Source organism: Ammospiza caudacuta, chromosome 2 (assembly GCF_027887145.1).
Source record: "Ammospiza caudacuta isolate bAmmCau1 chromosome 2, bAmmCau1.pri, whole genome shotgun sequence".
Taxonomy (NCBI): domain Eukaryota; kingdom Metazoa; phylum Chordata; class Aves; order Passeriformes; family Passerellidae; genus Ammospiza; species Ammospiza caudacuta.
In genome coordinates this window covers 96,448,309-96,468,268 of record NC_080594.1, presented here as the reverse complement: position 1 = coordinate 96,468,268, position 19,960 = coordinate 96,448,309, and the positions used below count along the sequence as shown (strand labels likewise).

The window sequence follows — 19,960 nt, the reverse complement described above, 5'->3', positions numbered from 1 at the left end:
ATATTTACTGTTTTCTCTCTAAAAGTCTTACCCTTGTCCTAGTCCCGTTGGTCCTCAGTGAAATGTAAGAGATGTTTCCTTAAACATTGGTTTCAAAGTTTTTTAAAGGTGGGAGCTGTGAACTGAGAATACCAGACACAGGACCTCAATGGTGACTTTAGGACACTGATGTTATGTTGAGAATGTGAGATTCTCACCTACCAGCCACAAGAAAACACAGCTGTGTAATGCACATTGCCTACACCACACAGGGAGTTTCAACAGGGTTCAACTCCATGTGAAGCCAAGCTGAGCACAAAGCATGCTTCAAAATACATGTGGCAGTTCCATCAGTTGGAAAGACAGGACAAGACTAGTTCTGAGATCAGCTCTCATTTGAGAGAAATTAAAATCTGTTTGTTGGCATTACCCATGTAAAACAGCATTCTCTTGTTCAGAAACGAGAAATAGGAAATTTTTGGTGAGAAAGGACCAGCCAGTCCTAGACCCATGATTTGTATGTCTACCTGTAGACCGGACTGACTACAAGCCTTATGTGGAACTAGGTACATATCTCAAGCTCATCTCTAGGAGAGGGGTTGTACTGATCTCTCAGAAGAAGGCAGTAAGTTCTGGTCATCTCCACAATACCTCTTCTTGGCCACTTGAGGCAGGTTTGTGTACTTCTGAGAGCACACTACCTCAGGAGCTCTACTACCTCTTAGAGAGCTTGGGTGCCTGCTCCAGACACACAGATTGCTGTAGGCATCCAGGCACACAAACAATAGTTGGTTCATATTTACTTAATTTGCAGAAATCTGAGTTAAGTGACCCTTCTCTTCCCCTTCTTTCTTAAAGGCTTGAAAGGTTCCCCCGGCATTGATGGTTTCAAAGGCATGACAGGCCTAAAAGGAAGACCAGGCATCAAGGGAATCAAAGGAGAATTTGGCCCATTTGGGGCTCAGGGAGATAAAGGCTCACAGGGTGCACGTGGCTTCAAAGGTATTTGCTTATGGGGGATACTAGTGTGTTTGCTCTTCACATCTGCAGAACTATTTTACAAAGAAGACACATTTTTCACATGTTAAATTTAGCTCAGACATTCCTCCACCTATTTCACACATGGGCCTCTGGCCAAGAGGCCTGGATTTTAGACTCAGGGAAAGATTACGTCTTTACACACTTAAGGCTGGAGACAAATATCTTATTACTCATCTGAACTCAGATAGTGGCACCCCTGGACATGTGCAGAAGTCATGAGAGCATTTTCCCAGGAAGCCTAAGATGTTTGGGGTAGAATATTTAGATTTTTCTCCAGTTGCACTGTAAAGACAGTTAAATATTCAGAAAAACAGGCAATTAAGTAGTTAAAATTATGTAGTTAAAAGTCACAAATATTATTAAAAACTTAAAAGTAACAAACATTCAGCTGGTATTATTGTTGGTGAAATGAAAACTGTAACTCAGTCCTCTTTTGATTACACACAATCGCCTTTAAATAAATGTTTTGCCACAAGACCAAAATGTTCTTTCTAGGGACCCTGAGATTGGTATTTTTTACAAAAGTGTCTGCAATTCAGAGGTTGCAGAACAGTGTCCCAGCAACAGTCTCAGCAAAAGACATGTGTGAAAACAGCCCCTGTGAAGAGAAGTGCAAATACACTTCTTGTTGAAGAAATATGAGACAGTGCATAATCATAGGAGACAAATCTGGGTGACTGGCCTGTCTCTGCACCCCACAAAGAACTAAAGGCACTCATAGAGTCTGTATGGGTCCCTTCTTCTGGATATTTACTGATATCACCCAATAAATTCAAGAAAATGAACACTATAGCTGGTCACAAATCCAAACACTCTTTTGCCCAAGGCTTTTTGATTGAGAGTTTCCTTTGCACTAGAACTAAACTACTTTTCTGTGCTTTCTCCATTGTGCTTCTTGGTTTTTTTAATAAACCATGATTTTGGGGCTTTTTTTATAAAAACATGATTCCTAACTGATCTACTGAGAGATAAATTATCTATCACAGAGGAGTCTGGGTCCAACTCCCAGGATTTTATGTACAAAAGTTTAACTCAGTTTTCATGTTTTCTTAAGCGTGACTCTTCCACTGCCATGTTGTATTGACACGTTACTTTTCATGCAAATAGATTTTCTGTAGCTTGTGCAAGGTCAATCCTTTCTCCTAAGTCACTCTTCTGTTCACTTTTTCTGACCATGCTGCTGACTAGCATTTTGTAATATGGTTGGGCTTTTTACCCTTCAGGTGACCGTGGGGATCAGGGCCCACCAGGAGACCCTCCAAAGCTCATGCCCAGCATGATGATGGAAGTTAAAGGTGAAAAAGGAGATGCTGGAGAAAGGGGCACAAAGGGATTCTTTGGCTTAAAAGGTCAGTGGCCATAGTAAAACAAGGCAAGCACATTCAGAACTCTCATTTAGTGCTTTTTCTCAGCTACCAAATTAAACATTCCCTGCTCATTGTACCACTTGGCTGCAGCCTCCCCAGCAAGGTCTCTGACAGCAGAACCTGAGCTCCTGGATGCATTTCACAGAGTCACCCCCAAGGAAAGCTTTGAGGGATGATGTGGGTGTGTGGGTGTGTGTGTGTGTGTGTGTGTGTGTGTGTGTGTGTGTGTTGCCTTGTACAGCACATTGTGGTGCCATTTTTCGAAAAGACCAGTAGCAGGAAAACTTCTTACACACAAGCCTACATGTCAGTCTTCCCTTATTTATTTTTCTTCTTCCCTGCCTGCAGGAAGCAAGGGAATGCCAGGCCTTCCTGGAAAGACAGGAACCCCAGGGTCCCCTGGGCATCCCAGCTATGTGGCTGGTGTGAAAGGAGACATCGGTGCGAAAGGGCTGACAGGTGTGAAAGGATATCCTGGTCCTGCTGGTTCTCCTGGCATCAGAGGCTTCCCTGGCACCACAGGAGTCAGGGTGAGTTCATGCACATGAGGGAATAAGGGTGTCCTTGTGCTGGCATTCAGCTTCTCAGGAAGTGGCATTCACCCCTTGAAATTTTGCTGAACAACAGCAGTGCAAAGATAAAAATGCCATAAGCATTGGATGAATAGATCAAATACTTTTGCTTGCTCTCTCCAACATTCATCAGGCAGAGTAATTTCTTTTCTCATTGTGAGAAGTCCAAATTTCATATGCCGGCATTTTGCCAGTGACGATCCAGATGGTTCCTTCTAGATCTTTGATCCTGTTGCCACAGCTGCTGGTAAAAATTATTCTCAGTGTTGGGCTTATTTTTCTCTTTGTCCCAGGACTTAATGGTATCACTGCCAAAAGTTACTCACTGTCACTTACCTAACAGTAGAAAAGCCTGAGAATCTTAGCTTCTAGAGGGCAATTCATTGTAATTCACTCTGGCTGCAAAATAAGTTACACTGGAAGAAATAAAAGCTTAGAAAAGGCCTGACAGTTCATAGACATCATTTATTTAAGAGAGACAAAAACTATGTTCCTTTCTCAGGTTCTCTTTGCCTTCAGATTTCAGTAAGATTTTTTTTTTTTTAACCAAGGACTGCAGGACTGTTATGGTTTAACCTCAGCCAGAATCTAAGCCTCACCTGGTCGCTTGCTCCCCCACACATCCCCACAAGCAGGATGGGGAGAAGAGAATTGGAAGGGTAAAAGTGAGAGAACTTGTGGATAAGAACAGTTTTAGAATTGAAATAAACTACAATAACAATAAATAATAATAGTGGTAGTAATAATCATAATCATAATATAACAATGATAAATAAATAAAACCCAAGAAAGGCAAGTGATGCAAATGAAAACTATTGCCCACCACCAACTGGCTGATGCCAAGCATTGTTACCCCCCAGTCCACCATGCCATCTGCCTTACATGCTGAGCATGAGGCCATAGTGTGGGATATCCATTGGGTCAGTTGGGATCAGCTGTCCCAGCTGTGTCCTCTCCCAAATCCTTGCTCACCCCCAGCCTGCTCACTGGCAGGGTGGAGTGACAAGCAAAAAATGTCCTGACATGGTGTAAGCACAGTTCAGTAGGAATGAAAACATCCCTGTGTTATCAACAGTGTTTCCAGCACAAATCCAAAACACAATCCTATACTGGCTACTGTGAAAAAAAATAAGTCTTCCCCAGCCAAAACCAGCACAAGGACTCACTGCTGTATATGCATAATGCTCAATTTTAAACTTAAGCCTTTGCAAACATAACTTGTCCCTTGGTTGGTACTGATTTAGATTAACAGACTGCTGCCGCATTACTCTATAAAGTACTACAAACCTCAAAAGTGGTACTTTTAATAGCCTCTTTTTAGTATTTCCAAAGTCAGCTGCTTGGAAGGTTGAATAAATCCTCATCTTCACTAACTGATGCTTGTTTTCAATCATATGATAGGGAGAAAAGGGCATTCCAGGAATTTCAGGCCATTTTGGTACTCCTGGCTCACATGGAGAAATAGGTGAGTTTGTTCTTTTATGTGAGCATTCTCTGTATTCATCACCCATCAAATACTTGACATTAAGTTCTGAGGGGTCTCAGTGTGTCTGCAATCTCAGAGTCCTTCTGCAGTCTCACAGAATGATATTGTAGGTGTGGAAGACTCTAAAAAGGTTAATACTGTTCATTTCATGCAACACGTGCTGTCCATGGATAAACCCTTCTGTGGCAAGGAGGGAAGCTGTTCCAGACACTTTTTTTGCTGTCTTTAATTTACTTCTCTTTTATTCTACAAAGATAATAGTTGCAGAATTTTGCCTCTGAAGTTGAAATTCCTTCAAAACAACAGGAAGTACTGTTTAAATTAAAGCCTTACCACTCATGTGTTCATTTTTGTTTGAAACAGGTGATCGGGGAGACACTATAAACTTACCAGGAATGCCAGGCCTGAAAGGGGAAGTTGGTGTGCCAGGCTTAACAGGTATTCATTTCACAGTTGTTGTCTGAATGTATTTCTTTTCACATAACAAAGTTCCCAGAGGAAGGGAGAAGGAGCTTTCCATGGGCTTTTGGTGGCTCTTGAACCTGTGTTCTCATGACAACTCCTGGAGAGGTTCATCTTTTCTTTATTGAAATTAATATGTGTTATATTTACTTCTTCAACTCAAAGTACCATTATTGCAGTAAACATCATCACAGGCAACTCCAGTAAACATTTCTGTATAATTTGTTTTGCTGTTGATGACAAAAGGAGCATTATCAGGCCATGATTCTAGAAGGTGGGATAGCAAAGTCTTGTAGATTTTGGATTGAGTTGTTAGGTAGTATATTAAATTTCCCTGTACGTGCAATGTACTTAAACATCATTAGTGTTGAATATGAATTCCACATAATTTGGGAGCACTTTTAAAAACAAGTTTAATGATCATTTGGCCAGAGGACTGTTCATGCTCCCAGATTATATAAGCACCCTGACTAGAAGAATGTCTTTACGTGGCAAGACCAGGACCCATTCAGTAGCCAAGTTCATGTTATGCTCGTTTGCTTAAAAGAACATTAAAGGAATTAAAACAACATACTGGTTTTGTGGTTTTCCAGGCATAAGAGGAGGTGTGGGACCAAAAGGAGAAGGTGGTGATCCTGGTTTCCCTGGCATTGAAGGTCTCAAGGGCACACAGGGTGTCCCTGGCTCTGTGGGACAAGAAGGTAAAATATTCTTTTTAATACTCCAAAGAATAACATTGTTTAAGAGGACAAAGAAAAGTACTCTTTCCATCAAAAGAAAGTAGTTAAGTTTTTAATATGCTTAGCATTCTGTAAATTGGTGAGGAGCAGTGACAAGGATGTGAAAACAGCAGAAGTTAAGAGGAAATTGCAAAAACTTAACTCTACTTGATACCAGTTTTTCCTTTTCTGTAGCAACCATGTGTCCAGTCAAAGTGTTGATTGCTGCCATACTCAGGTATTCTAATGTCTCAATACTACAAGGAGTAGGCTTTTCAGTGACCTTTCCTGCCATAAATGAAGTCAGCATCTCCCAGGACACAGTTACAGAGCCTTTGAGTCAGGCTCATGGGCCAGCTCTACAAGAGAAGCCAAGTGAGGTTCAGCTGTGGCTGGATCACACACTCAGGGCTTAAGAACATGTCCTATTGCAGGAGGATCATGGAAATGCTCTTTTAGAACAGTTGCTCCACATTTCTTCTCATTAGAAGGCCTAGAAACTCCAGCCAAGACTGGAAGAACTTCAACAGGTGCCTCACTGGGAAACATTTCTTGTCTGATCAGTGGGAAAGGCAAAACAAGTGCAGCAGAAGGGGAAAGTGACACGCACAGAAATTAAATCACTTGTAACTGGCAATAGAAGTCGTTTTATTAGGAGGAGCCTGCTGTCTTTCTGAGGCTGTCAGAAATCCGAAGTTTGTAATGAGCTCTTCTTTTATACTTTGTCTCTCCTACCTGTGTTCTTTTTGGTTTTCTTCCACTTGGATGAGTAGTGCAGTGCCATACAATGCCATCAAGAAGGGAAGGTCTTTATTTTTCTGCCTGGGAGAATGAAAGTAGCACAAGTTTTGGCTGTTGGTTTTAAGGATGCTCATGAGCAATGATTCATTGTTGTCACGCAGGTTTGCCAGGACTGGTTGGCCCCCCAGGGCAGCAAGGAAGCCCTGGGACTCCTGGACTTACAGGTCAAAAGGGAGCTCCTGGCTGGCCTGGCTTACCAGGACAAGCAGGTATTTGTACAGCTTCAGCTATTCAATCATTTCTGTGTGAGCACTTGCAAATGTTCTTTTGGAGTGAAGAAGAAGAAAGGGGGTTTTGCAGTTCAGAGTGGCAGAGTTTCCTGTACTAAAATATTTGTTCCTCACAAAGTCCAAGTGTATTAACAATGAGATGTTGCTGATTTATGGCTTCTGGTGTCTTTTCAGCTCGTTTTAACTGTTTATGACCTCTTCAACTAGGAAAGCAGTTTGCAAGAAACATTTTTGTTTCTCATGACAGCTAGGAAGAAAAAAAGCAATAAAAATTATTAAACATGCATCAAGGGTAGTAATATACAATATGAGAATATTATAATGTGGCATTAGATAGTAAACAATGTATTTGTCCTGCATCATCACCAAAAACTTTTAACTGATTCAATATCTAGTTTCAAGAATAAATGACTTATGGTTTAGGCAGAATTGTGCTGTGAAAATGCAGGTGATAGTTTAAAATGAAGCTGTTTGTATCACAGAATACGGAATCTCAATGGTGGCCACTTAATTCCTTAATATATTAAGGCAGCAGATTTTTTTCTACCTTTCAGCCAGAAATCTTTTAGTAAGATTCTTCTATCTGAATCTGCCTCAAAGCTAAGCTAATACAGTTATGAAGACTGCCTTTTTAGACAGTGAAGAGAGACAGACAGACACTTATTTTTCTGAGACTGAATAGTCCTCCAGAGCTCTGGCCATTGTCTAGCTTTAACATCATACTTACCACTTTGACAGGTACAAATAGATGGAATAAATTCTACCTGTAACAATAGTAATGGTAGCTATCAGACATTTTTTTAGAGTTTTGGGGTTTTTTTTTAAATGACACAGAATGAATTGCTCCTGAAGACAGCTTTATTATAACCACATTTAGAGTCTACAATTATGTCATAATTGTCTTGGCTTGAGGATTTTGGAAAACTAAATGGGTATTAAAAAAACTATGGCAGCAAGACTGGAACTAATGACATGCTGCCAGATGGATCAGAGATATTTTTAAAAATATCTCTTGAGTAATGAGTTTATTGGATAAGAACAAAATTTGCCAATCACAAAACCATAGCGTGGTGTATTTAATAATAAACTTACAGTAATTAATTAATTTGCATATAATACAGCACATTTTAACATAGAATAGCACTTATTCAAGCATTTGATTTTTTTTTGCCCAGGAATATATACAGACTAATAAAAAGTTAATATAAATTTAAAACAGGCCAGCCTGGCTTCAGAGGAATCAGTGGACTGCATGGTTTACCGGGCACTAAGGGCTTACCAGGATCACCAGGTAAGTGAGGCTGTTACTCTGCCTGTTCACAGGCACAACATTGTGTTCTCTTCAAGTTTGGTCAGTGAGATCTCTCTAAGGCAACGTTTTTTAACTGTGTCCTTCAAAGCTTTGGAATGTGCTTCATTATTGTGGGCTCTGGCAAACAACTCATACACTATGTGCTATCCCACAGGTGGATCAGAACACAAGTTCAAATCATTGTTTCTTTCCTCTGATAAAGTTAAAACTTCAAGGCCTTTTTTCTCATCATGAGCCTTTTATCCAATGAGCCATTACAGACTCATGTATTTTGTAAATCCACATGCTCTGTACATGTACTTTAGCATGCACTGTTATATGCAGAAATGTTTCAGCTTTCCTCTTTATTCTGAACAACTCAACAGGTCCAGATGGGTACGGCTCTGCAGGTTTCCCAGGTCCAGTGGGGGACAAAGGAGAAGCAGGAGAGCCAAGCAGAGTAGAAGGCAGCCGAGGACCTCCAGGCCAGAAGGGAGAGAGAGGTGTTCCAGGTCTGTGCTTCAGAGAATGGCATCCACCTGTGACTTGTTATCTGTGGGTGCTAGAGATGTCACAAAATACACTGTGGGGTACACAGGTGAATAGGTGAACTCCCGAAGCTGGGGAGGTCACTGTTTGGAGTTTGTGCTGCAGCTCAGCCAGCCCTTGCTCAGGATCAGCAGTGTGTGTTCCCCAGTGCTGCCTCCCCATCTTGTAGCACCCACTGGGCTCAGCAAGCTGCAAATGCCAGAGCTACTCTCAGCCATCAGCTCCCCAAATATTTTCAATCGAGTTCTGGTTACACAAAAGCTCTTTGTGTTCAAACCTGTCCATATTTCCCTTTCTCCTGAAAGCCTCACTGCCTCTCAATGTGTGATGGTCCTGCTGGCACCTCGGGGGCTCTGTTCCCATACCCAGTGCTTTGCTGGTGCCATCTACCCCTTGTGCAGAGTAAGCTTCAGCCCTCTGTGCTGTAGCAGACTGTGCTCATCTCAGAATGGGCCACCACCTGGTTTTCATTCATCAAGAAGCCACCAGACTGATATTATGAACAAATAAACTAATTACATATGTTTGGGGGGGGGGTTGTTTTTTAAACAAAGCCTTTGCCTGCTTGGTTCAGTGGTTCATACATATTCTTTTGTGTTACATATTCTTTTATTGTTACTAACATGCTATGCCATCTCAAACACCATTCAGAGATTTATTATCAAGCATTCAAAAAAACAGCTTACCTCATTCATTTTTATTTGTCACAATTATAAACAGAAGGTCAAATTCCTAACAAAAGAATAATCTGTCATTGGTAGGGCAGATTTTTGACCGCTTAACAATTTTTCATCTCTAGAGAACTTCTTGAATTTGAACTTTTGGTTTTAACTCACGCCAGATAATGCTAATTGTCAGCCCTGACCCTGCAGGCACAGAAGAACAAAGCTGCTTTCCTGCCTGCTTCAGTATACCTATTATATTTTGAGTATTTCCTATCTTGAAATAATACTTTACCTGGCAGACACAAGATTATTAGTATTCAACACAGTGAAATGTAATTTGCTATCCAGAGAGCTTTGGCAGAGGACAGTATTTGGTTCTTTAAAAAAAACCAAAACTTCCACAGTATCATCTGAAAAAGCAAAACAAAAATCAGTGGGAACTGCAGGTGTTTTCTATTTTGAAAATCCCACTCCTTAATCTAAGGTGAGTCATTTTAATTGCAATTGTGCATTTTTCTTACAGTATTAATTATTTCTTTTTTTCCCTTCAGGAGTCCCAGGAACCTTTGGTATTCCTGGGCAGGAAGGATTTCCAGGGCCCCCTGGGATTTCAAATATATCAGGATATCCTGGTGATAAAGGCTCCCCAGGTCTAGATGGAGTGCCAGGTAATTCATGCAACAGCAGTCATTGTTATTTCTGCCTTGAATCAGTAAAGTAGCCCTAAATATAGCACTAAAATTGTTGAACAGAACTCATGGTAGATCAGATAATAGAGAGGTTATCAGATAGATAATAACCTCTTGAAAGCAAAAGGCAGTTCCTCCAGGTTGTCCTCATGGGAGGGTTTGATCTTTATGCAAATAACAGATTAAATAATCCAGAATTCTCTTGACAACTTTCAGAAGCATTATGCTAATCTACTACTCTAAAATCTGAGGTCTGTGGCAGACTTGCAAGTCTATTAAATAGTCTTAATCATTCACAAAATTCTCCTATGTGAAATGACCATGCAAGCTAAATTACACTGGAAAGGATTAGCTCTTCCTTCTTGAAAATTCCTGTTCCTTATTGGACTGCACAATCATTTCAAACAGCAGTGCCACTATACAAGCAGAGCTTGTAGCAGAAGTTATTCCACTAACATCTTTATATGATGGATGGAAATTTTTTTGTAAACTCAGCAAAAATTTAGAACAGACAAACCAGCTGAAAACCAACAAAATGCCTAGGCTTCCAAGTTTAAAGAGGATGTGAGCTGGCCTAACTCTGCATACTGATTCGAACTCTCCAAGCAGTCAGGAGAGTGGAAACAGGAACACCATATCCCAGCCAAAATGGTGAGACAAGTATGGCTCACTCTGACTTTGCCACATACATCTTGCAATCGTATCCTCATGGGATCCAGCTTCAAAAGGCAGCGCAAGAGATGCCCCACTCAAAACCCTTCATAGTAAGGGTAATTCTCTCCTCAGAAAAAAAAAGTCCAAATGTCTTGTAAGCAGCAGAGGTAGCTGAAGAGAAACCTGCCAGGTTTAGCTTCAGGCAATATGAAATTCTAGAAAAAGAAGCTGTTCCCATCATTCCCAAGACAGCACGAAGTACTTATTTGGTTCCAGATGTTCAACTGAGCACTAAGATACACAGAACAGTAAGTCCTTGGCTCTGAGTCAGATACTTGCTGCTCTCTGATTTCTCTCTAGCAACTTGGATAATTTAGGATGAAGCAAGGAAACACCTAGGGAAGTGGGGCATTTGCTAGTGAAGGAATAGCTCATGGAAGGCTGTATCTCAGCAGGCACCCTATTTCTGCTGAAATCTTGCTTGAGATAACACTGTTTTGTGGGAGCTTCATACTCTAATTCCTCTGCCACTGCTGCCAGCCTGAGAGCAGGAGCAGGAATGCTGAATAAATCTGTCCCCTGCTTAAATTAAGGAAATAGGACCTGATGGGATACAGTTAGATAGTTCTGTTACTTTCTTGTGTGCCCAGATGTTAAGTATAAACAGATTACAATCTATATAATCTGTATAAACAGATTACAATCTATATGTCCTCTAAACAGGCTATCCAGGACCACAGGGGCAGCCTGGAACTCCTGCTCCACCAGGAAGCAAAGGAGAAAGTGGAGAAACAGGTAGGACTGGAGAAATCGGCCCAAAAGGAAGTAGAGGTGATCCTGGATTATCAGGAAGTCCTGGCCTGCCTGGATTCCCTGGACCAAAAGGTAAGGATGGGAAATGCTGATCGTGGCAGGAAGCAGGGGAGCCTTCTGTGCTACAACAGCTTTAACACCGTGACTTTTGCACTCACTTGATTTGTACTGAAATGCAATAATGCCACTTATCATTTTGCATTAAAGGTCCCAGGGGTGAACAAGGTGTCATTGGCTTTATGGGCACAGTAGGATTTCCAGGTGACCTGGGACCCATCGGACCCAAGGGGGATAGAGGAGTAACGGGTAAGTGTGTGCAGTCAGATGTGTGACTCCTTCTGAAACCACTCGTTCTGCAGCTCCACAGAGCTGATCTAACTGGCCCTGCTTTGAGCAGCAGGTTGGGCTTGGTGACCTCCAGAGCCCTCCATCCTGCATGAGTCTGTGAATTCTGGAAACTTCCAGGGAGCAGATGCCTGAATTTAACACGAGAGTCAAGTTTTGGCTTTATGGATTTGACTTATATGAGGTGCCAACTCCAAAATCAGAGCCACCTTTAAAGTCAGTAAAAAGAAGGATTTATTGTCTAAATTAATCCTCCAGAGAAGACATCCTGAATATTTAAAGAGAGCTTTAAAATCCATCACTCCATCTGTACCATCATGTATTTGTATCTCTTGAAGCCCACCAAAAGATGATGCTGCACCTCAGAGACTTGCAGCTGTTTGGGGGGAACTTTCCAGCTTCCTGTGTCATAAATGAGGGAGCCGTAGCATCAATAATTTTCTTTTGCCTATCTGTGTACAGTTCAGGTGAAGACAGTCTCTTGGAGATGATCCCATACTTGGAGATTGTCTCATCTTGGGCATCCCATACCCACACATATTTCCCCAATATAATATAGCTGCTATACCCAAGCTGGTGAGTTGCAGACCATAGACCTCTCATGCATATGCAGCCAAGTAAGAGCAACATGTCTCTGGATGAAAGTACATTAAGGAAAAAAATACAGGATGGTTCAGGTTTTTATTTTTAATCAAACTATCTCATCCTGCTTCTTATGACAGGCTTCCAGGGACCTCCAGGCTCTCCTGGGCGAGCCCCTGATCCTCCAAGGCTGGTTGCTGAGCAAGGTTCACCAGGTCCCCGTGGAAGTATAGGACCTCAGGGAAGCCCAGGAGATATGGGACCTCAGGGCCCACCAGGAGATCCAGGTAGGAATCACACATTCAGACTGAAAGCTGTTCCCCTTAGCAGACTGAGGCCACCAGAGCACTGATTTGATGCTCTTCTACTTTAAGTCTGTAATCCAGAAAGGAGAGTTAATTTTTAGTCTTCCAAAGCTGAGGCTTCAGCTTTCTTCCTCCTCCTAGCATTCAGAACATAAGCAAAACAGGAAATAACTTTGGCAACACTCACAAAGCCAAAGCAACATCAGATACGGATCTCATGCACATCAAGACTGAACATCTTTGGTGGACAAGTGCACATCCTTGTGGGAACACTGTCAGCTTGGGGAATAACATAGCATCAGTGTAGAGCTGATGCACTGCACCTTTTGCCATGAGCCTCATCAGAGATAAGTGGTGCCAAGAGTGAAGGATTAAGGTTGTGGGACTCAGGTAGTCTTGGCCCCAGCAAGCTTTTGTAATTAACTTGGTGCTTTTTGCCTGAGCAAGTACCATAGGGTCTTACCTTCAGTGCAAGCCCAGCAGACAGGACCAAATGTATGCAAGTAGAGCTCCTGTTAACAAAGTGGGATGGGCATGTTGATATGTCTGCAGTCACTGTGCTTACAACCATTGTTGTATAAGGTTTCAGAGGCTCACCAGGAGAGCCAGGACTCCAGGGCAGGGGTGGCATTCCAGCTCCTCCTGGCTCCAGAGGGGAACAAGGAGGAATGGGATTTCAGGGTCCGGTGGGATTTGAAGGTAAGAGATTTCACACAGCACTTCTTTCCTCTTTCCCATTTCTCTGCACTTCATCACTCTGCAGTTACTACTTCACTGGAAGGAAATGAGAGGAGAGAGAGGAGGGGGCAAGAGGAGAGGGCAGGGAGCAAAAGGAAGGTGCAGGAGGGGAGGGAAGGGGAGGGGAGGAAAGCATCTGTTTTCATAGATACTTCACAAGGGACAACTAATTAAATGTTAAGAGTTACCTTAGAGCAGTATTTTCAGAATAAATTTTGATAGCTGTAAATATCAGTCCACTCATGAGTTTGTTCCATTCTGACTGTATTTATTCTCTTTAAGTATTTTCAGCCTAGTGTTTAACTAACAGTTACATTCATGGAGATGAATGGCTGGGTAGGTGAAACTTGGATGGATGAAGTGTAAGGGAATGTGTCTGTAAAGGAAATACCTGTGTCCTTATCAAATCAAAGAGCAGAACTATTACTATCTTAGTTAGCTAAGCACACAAAAAAAAGGTATTTGCAGAGCATAGTTTCAAGTGTATGAGGCAAATGCAAGAAGTCCAACAACCACTGCCTTATCTTGGACTAAGAAAATATTTTAAAGGGAAAATCTGCTCATCCCTGTATGCTCAAATTCATCAGAACTTTATTTGTGACTTTCTCTAGTTCTGGTGTGAAATTCATTATGTTAGAAACCAGGGAGCCTTATCCAGCAACTGTTATAATCCTAGAACTGCAGCTCTTCTATCAATAACTTACCATAAAGCAAAGGCATCATGCCATTAAGCTGTTGGTTAGCAGCTTAGCTGGAGTATCAGCTAGCACCAGATCCTTTGTGGGAGCATAAACCCAGTTGGATTCTTTCTTTTCTGCTCTGCTCTAAGGCCAGCCGGGCCGGCCTGGCAGCCCTGGGCCCCCGGGCATGCCGGGCCGCAGTGTCAGCATGGGATACCTGCTGGTGAAGCACAGCCAGTCCGACCAAGAGCCCATGTGCCCAGTGGGCATGAACAAACTCTGGAGTGGATACAGCCTGCTGTATTTTGAAGGACAAGAGAAAGCACACAACCAGGATTTAGGTATGTACAAATACTGCTCATTGTATTGCACTAAATAGTTTATTTAGTTGTTGTTTTCCACTGGGTTATGAGAGATTTGCACAGAGTAGTCTTTATATCGCACTGAATAGTTTATGTTATATCACATGGTTTGTTCTTCCCCCTCTCCTATCACACGGTTTCTCCCTCAGCCACCTCTGTCCCCAATACCCCCCTGGTGGTGTATTCCCTGGTCAGTCCCTCTCCTCACCCCTCCCTGCAGGTATCCCATTTGCCATGGTCCTCCTCCTCTGCCCCCCGTTCCCTGGGTATAAAAGTCTCCCGCCATGAGCCATGAGGTCTCTTTCCATACGGGTTCTTCCATCTGGTGGTTCTCAAGACAATAAACAGAGGACATTCATCCCCACATGGAGAAGAGTGCTTCTGGTCTTTTGCTTTTGTCCATGTAAGACCATGTGGGCCGGGGTCCATAGCTGGCCAGAGTGGACCTAAACAGACTGGCCAGACATGGTCTTACAGCTGCTGGCAGCAGCCTGGATTCCAAAAGCTGGGACTACAACAAACAGGCTTAGGAAGCACCAAAATGAGAATATAAAAACTACATGTCTTCATGGAGTGTCCCTGAGAGAGCTCCTGCAAATCATTAGTGTTGTTTGAGGGCACCTGTAAAGCCAGCAAAACATTCTGGACCATGGGGCTTTCCTGGCAGGTACTTGGGAAAGAGCAGGAAACTGGAAATGTACATTGTCTTCTGTGAGAATGATTGCCTTTTTCTTCTTCTTTTTGAACAGGGCTGGCTGGCTCGTGTTTGTCTCGCTTTAGCACCATGCCATTCCTCTACTGTAACCCTGGGGATATTTGCTACTATGCAAGTCGAAATGATAAATCCTACTGGCTCTCCACTACAGCACCTCTCCCAATGATGCCCGTGGCAGAAGAAGACATTAAGCCATATATCAGTCGCTGCTCGGTCTGTGAGGCCCCAGCTGTGGCAATTGCTGTCCACAGCCAAGAAGCTTCTATTCCTCACTGCCCTGAAGGCTGGCGCAGTTTGTGGATCGGATATTCCTTCCTTATGGTATTGGGCCTCCAGGGTCACATTTTGTGCAGCAATGGGGTTTAAATTTGAGTGTTTGGTACTAGTAAGGCGGCTCTGCTTCAGAGGCAGCCAGACCAAAACCATGCATCATACTGGGGAACCAGGGAACTACAAAAGTAATTTCTAGGAAGATGAAAATTTCTGTGAATTTCAGAGAAAATTGTCTCTTGTCAGAGTAGCCTCTGGAGACCTTACTTTATGTACAAAATAGCACTTCAGAACAGAATTAAAGGACAGCTGTCACTTAACAGATAAAACTAACTGAGATGCAACAGGAGCACACAAAGCATTGTCACAGCTAAAGATTTGGAGTTATGTACATACATCATTACTAAGAAGCTCTTCTAGGGGGAAGAAAAAGGAAAAGCAGCAACATTCTTTTTCCCATCTTTTCGAAATTTAAAAATCATTGGTATTTTGGTCGACGATTTTGAAGCCAAAGTCTTTCACTTACTCTGGAAAGAGAGACAGCCTTTGGTTGTTTTAAAAATTAAGTTTCAGTGTTGTTGGCAGCAAGAGCTGAGCTGTACATCCCATCATTTACATGAGCTCTTCAATCTTGTGATCTTATAATTAGCAGATGGGATGTTACAGAAAAACTTAGTGCTGGGTGTGCAGCAGAAGACCTACTGAAGGGCCTGAGCATTTTTTGCAAGACTGTACAGAGGGATAATATGAGCCCCAGAGAGCTTAGCATGGTAAAGAGCATCTAAAATGTCAGTGAATGGTCTGACAGATGCTCATTTTTCTGACTTGCTTGATGAACACAATGGTCAAAACCTGTAGCAGCTTGCCCATGTTGTTAATTTTTGAAGACTGGGCTGAATCCTGAAGTAAACAGTACTGGAAAAGAAAAAATATTTCTGTGGCAGGAGACAACATAAAAGAACAATAATCAATCTTACCCACAAACCATTTGTTTGTCAAAAGCCAAAAACTTAGATTTTTCAGAAAAGAAGATACAGGCAAATCCAAAATTACATACAAAAAAAAATCCCTACATTTTGAGAGAGTAGGTCAAATTTTTTACCATCCCTGTGTTTGACCTTTCTTTTGCTTCTATAAAAAGCCCTGATACCAATCTCATAGTTCCTTCACAAGAATTCCAAGAATTAATTAAATATTTGCAGAGCCCCATGTAAACACTGAGCATTGTTAAGAGCAAAATTGTCACCTTAGCAAGAACTTTTTGCCAGAACAAAGTCTGTCAGCACTGTGAGAAAAATCCCCATTTTCCCAGCTAGCTTGTGGAGCAAATGAAGTGTTTGGTGTATTCATTTTTGCTTCTCAGGCAACTGTGGAAGAAGTAGTGCACACTTGTGGTTTTCTCAGAGTACATGCTGTTTTAATTCCTTGGCTTAAATTTGTCACCTCCTTCCCCTGAGTAAGGAACAATGCTCAGTCAGCACAGACACTGCCCAAAGAGAGAAGCCAGAGAAGTCAGTGAGATTTCATGTAGTGAGGGCACTCCACTATCACACATCCTATATGGGTAAGCATTGCAGGAGGATAAAAAGCCATAGTGAATACCAGAAGAGATATTATGGGCATAGAGTTGGAGCTTACAGACCAAGCATGGAATACCAGAGCTCAACCTGAGGTTGCCAAGCAGGGCTGCTCCCATCCCAGGGTTCAAATAGCATCAGCAGGTTTTACTGTCTGCTTTCCAGCTCCAACTGCAGAGGCCTCTAATTTGAAATAATGTATGCTGTCTCTTACATTCCCTACATTTACAAAACTGTTTAAGAACTTTATTTTCCACCTGCTTTCTTTTATATTACAGATTCTTTCAATTCCTAACAAAAAATCTACAGTATAACTAAAAAATACAGCTGTATATTTATTAAAGGGACAGAAAAAATGCCCATTTTGTTAGTAATGCCTTTGACAGAAGAAAAGCAACATTCAGTTCATTATCACAGAACCTGTCAAAGGCAACAGTTGAGTGGTGTAAAGATGCAGATTTCGGGTGTAATTCACTGTTAAAAAAACATCTCATACGAGGAACTAGTTTTTGTATTGAAGTTAATTCTGTTTCTGCAGTGCTCCTCACATGCAATGCAGAGTAAGACTTTATAATTTGGGAAGTTTGAATTACATATATGGTGAAAAATTGTTCTTAATGAGGACAGTAAAACAGAGGAGCAAGATGCACAGACAAGTTGTGGGAGGTCCATCCTTGGAGGTATTAACAACTCCACCATGGAGCAACTGAGGGCAGCTTTGGTGTGTCAGCTCTGGTTTGAGCAGGGAACTGGGAGAAGTGACTTCCAGTGGGCCCTTTCCACCTAAATGATTCTCCAATTCTAGGATTTCAAACAGTGACAATCTTAACTACAGAAAAGATGTTTGTTAGAAGATTTCAAAGAGGCATCAGTGCATGGGCTAGCTGCTTTATATAGTTACAGCATAGCCAAACCCTCACACAGCTGCAGGACTGGCCAACTTTCTGCTCTGGAGATAAGAATTGGGAGCGATTCTAGTGGTTTTTCTGTTTTCACACATGTGAGTTTATGGCAGCACTGCCTGAGGCTGCGCTCTGAACAGTGCCCTGCTTGTCTCCCTTAGCACACTGCTGCTGGTGATGAAGGTGGAGGACAGTCGCTGGTTTCCCCTGGGAGCTGCCTGGAGGATTTCAGGGCGACTCCTTTCATCGAATGCAACGGCGCCCGCGGAACCTGCCACTACTTTGCCAACAAATACAGCTTCTGGCTCACCACCATCGACCAGCCCTTCCAAAGCAAGCCCTCGGGAGACACACTCAAGGCAGGACTCATCCGAAGCCATATCAGCAGATGTCAAGTCTGTATGAAAAACTTATAGAAGTCTCACAGTATAAGGAACCTCCTTATCGCGTAGTTCTTATACTGAGGAGCCTTCTGAGGTGGTTAGACAATTGAATAAATCATGTTGGTGCTTTTTTTAACTTATTACCTCAAAAGCTGAATGGAAAGTAATTTTTTAAATGTCTGTAAAAGCAAGTTAAGTATAACACAAATTAAATTGAACAGATCTAGTGGTGTGTTCTCCCACTATGCAGAATATATACACATTTTTTGCTAGTCTAATATTACATCATTTGCCAAATGATTGATAGAAATACTCACAGCTTTGAAACACCAAAAAAACTTCAGTAATAAAAGGTTTTCTTGGTCAGATACCCACCACCTTTACCTGAAGAGAATATATGTATCTTTCTATTTACTGTATTTGTCACAACAGTAAACACTAACAGCTGCAGTTCCATAAATTAACACAGGATGATCTAAGTCCTAAATTGTTGCAAAATACTGAAAATATGCTGTTGTCCAAAATGCTCACGTTCAGCACTGAAACCTAATTTGCATTTTAGTATTTTCTGCTTGGGCATTTCAAACACACTCAACACCATCTTTTTTTTTTTCTCCCAAGCCTCACCATGCTTTAGCACTTAACCATTGCCAGTAACAAACCCCATAGGCTCCCAAAAACAGAAAATCACAAAATGCAACTCTTTCCGTTTGGTTAGAAGTCTACATGAAGAAGATTACCATTTTATTTTACAAACTTGATGGTGTTTTTTCCTAGACATTTCCCAAGCCAAACAATCCCTTGCTCCACCATGCTGTGGACATTTCATCTGTGTCACACCACCCCCACAGCAGCAGCAATTGGTTTCTGCATTGCACCTTTTTCTCTCCAGAATGAAGCCACTCATCACAAACAGGCTTTAGGGGCATCATGTTGGAGCAGCACACAGGGTAGGGTGTGCAGGAGTGCTGGATCCCACATGACCCTCAAACACAGAACTGGCAGCCCTGCCAGCTGGCTCATTAATGTGTCCTGTCCTGGCAGCTGGGGACAAGTGGCAGTGGGATGGCCACCATCCCAACCTGCACAGAGTCATCCTTGCAAAAGCAAAGGGGAGGGAAGCAAGGCATTTATTTGGCATCATCCTTTCCTGTAGAAAAGGGGTGATAATTGCAAGAATGGCTAGTCCTTTCCTTCTTCTGTAGAAAGAAACAATTTAGCCCAAAGTTGTCTGTCAGTGCTGCAAGAGAGGAGGGAAAAAAGGATCAGCTACAAATTTAATGTTCACATAATCTGATTAATATTTATAGCAATGACAGTGATTTTTCAGTAACTCACCTCACTCCTGCTTCAGGTGCTTCTTGGCTTTTATTATTACATTCCAACCTCACTGTATCATAAATAAACCCTTTTTTTCTACATCTCTATTTGTTGGTGATTTCTATTTTGTAAACTGTGGCTTTCCATACAATGCATATGGACTACTCTGTTGAAATACTTTGTTTGCACTAAGGAATTAGAAAAGCACTTCCAGCAAACTCCTCCCACTGAAACTCAAACTCTTCAACCAGAGAACACTTGTTTGTTTCATTGCACTTAAAAAGATCTAAGAGGGAAGCTGTCTCTAAAATCACTTATTTAAGATGAACAAGTAAAATAGTATTTAATTTGTTGTTAGAATGATAAAAGCAAATAAACTGTGGCATTGCAGATTAAAACAACCATTATTCATACTCTGCAGTGTTCAGGAAACCGACATTTACCAGACTTGACAAGTGTTACC

General features: G+C 41.9%; 1 protein-coding gene across 1 annotated transcript in view; it reads left to right on the top strand.

Moving 5' to 3' along the window:
• Positions 1-19,604, top strand: part of COL4A2 (collagen type IV alpha 2 chain) — a 146,376-nt gene extending 126,772 nt beyond the window's left edge. The window contains exons 32-48 of the mRNA XM_058823172.1: positions 838-981; positions 2,244-2,369; positions 2,736-2,917; positions 4,361-4,424; positions 4,809-4,883; positions 5,501-5,608; positions 6,529-6,636; positions 7,877-7,948; positions 8,335-8,460; positions 9,714-9,830; positions 11,229-11,390; positions 11,526-11,624; positions 12,386-12,532; positions 13,133-13,249; positions 14,118-14,309; positions 15,080-15,366; positions 17,956-19,604. Of these exons, the coding sequence (XP_058679155.1) occupies positions 838-981; positions 2,244-2,369; positions 2,736-2,917; positions 4,361-4,424; positions 4,809-4,883; positions 5,501-5,608; positions 6,529-6,636; positions 7,877-7,948; positions 8,335-8,460; positions 9,714-9,830; positions 11,229-11,390; positions 11,526-11,624; positions 12,386-12,532; positions 13,133-13,249; positions 14,118-14,309; positions 15,080-15,366; positions 17,956-18,210 (2,381 nt within the window). The 3' untranslated portion in view covers positions 18,211-19,604. The remainder of the gene's footprint in view (positions 1-837; positions 982-2,243; positions 2,370-2,735; positions 2,918-4,360; positions 4,425-4,808; positions 4,884-5,500; positions 5,609-6,528; positions 6,637-7,876; positions 7,949-8,334; positions 8,461-9,713; positions 9,831-11,228; positions 11,391-11,525; positions 11,625-12,385; positions 12,533-13,132; positions 13,250-14,117; positions 14,310-15,079; positions 15,367-17,955) is intronic.
• Positions 19,605-19,960: the final 356 nt, after the last annotated feature.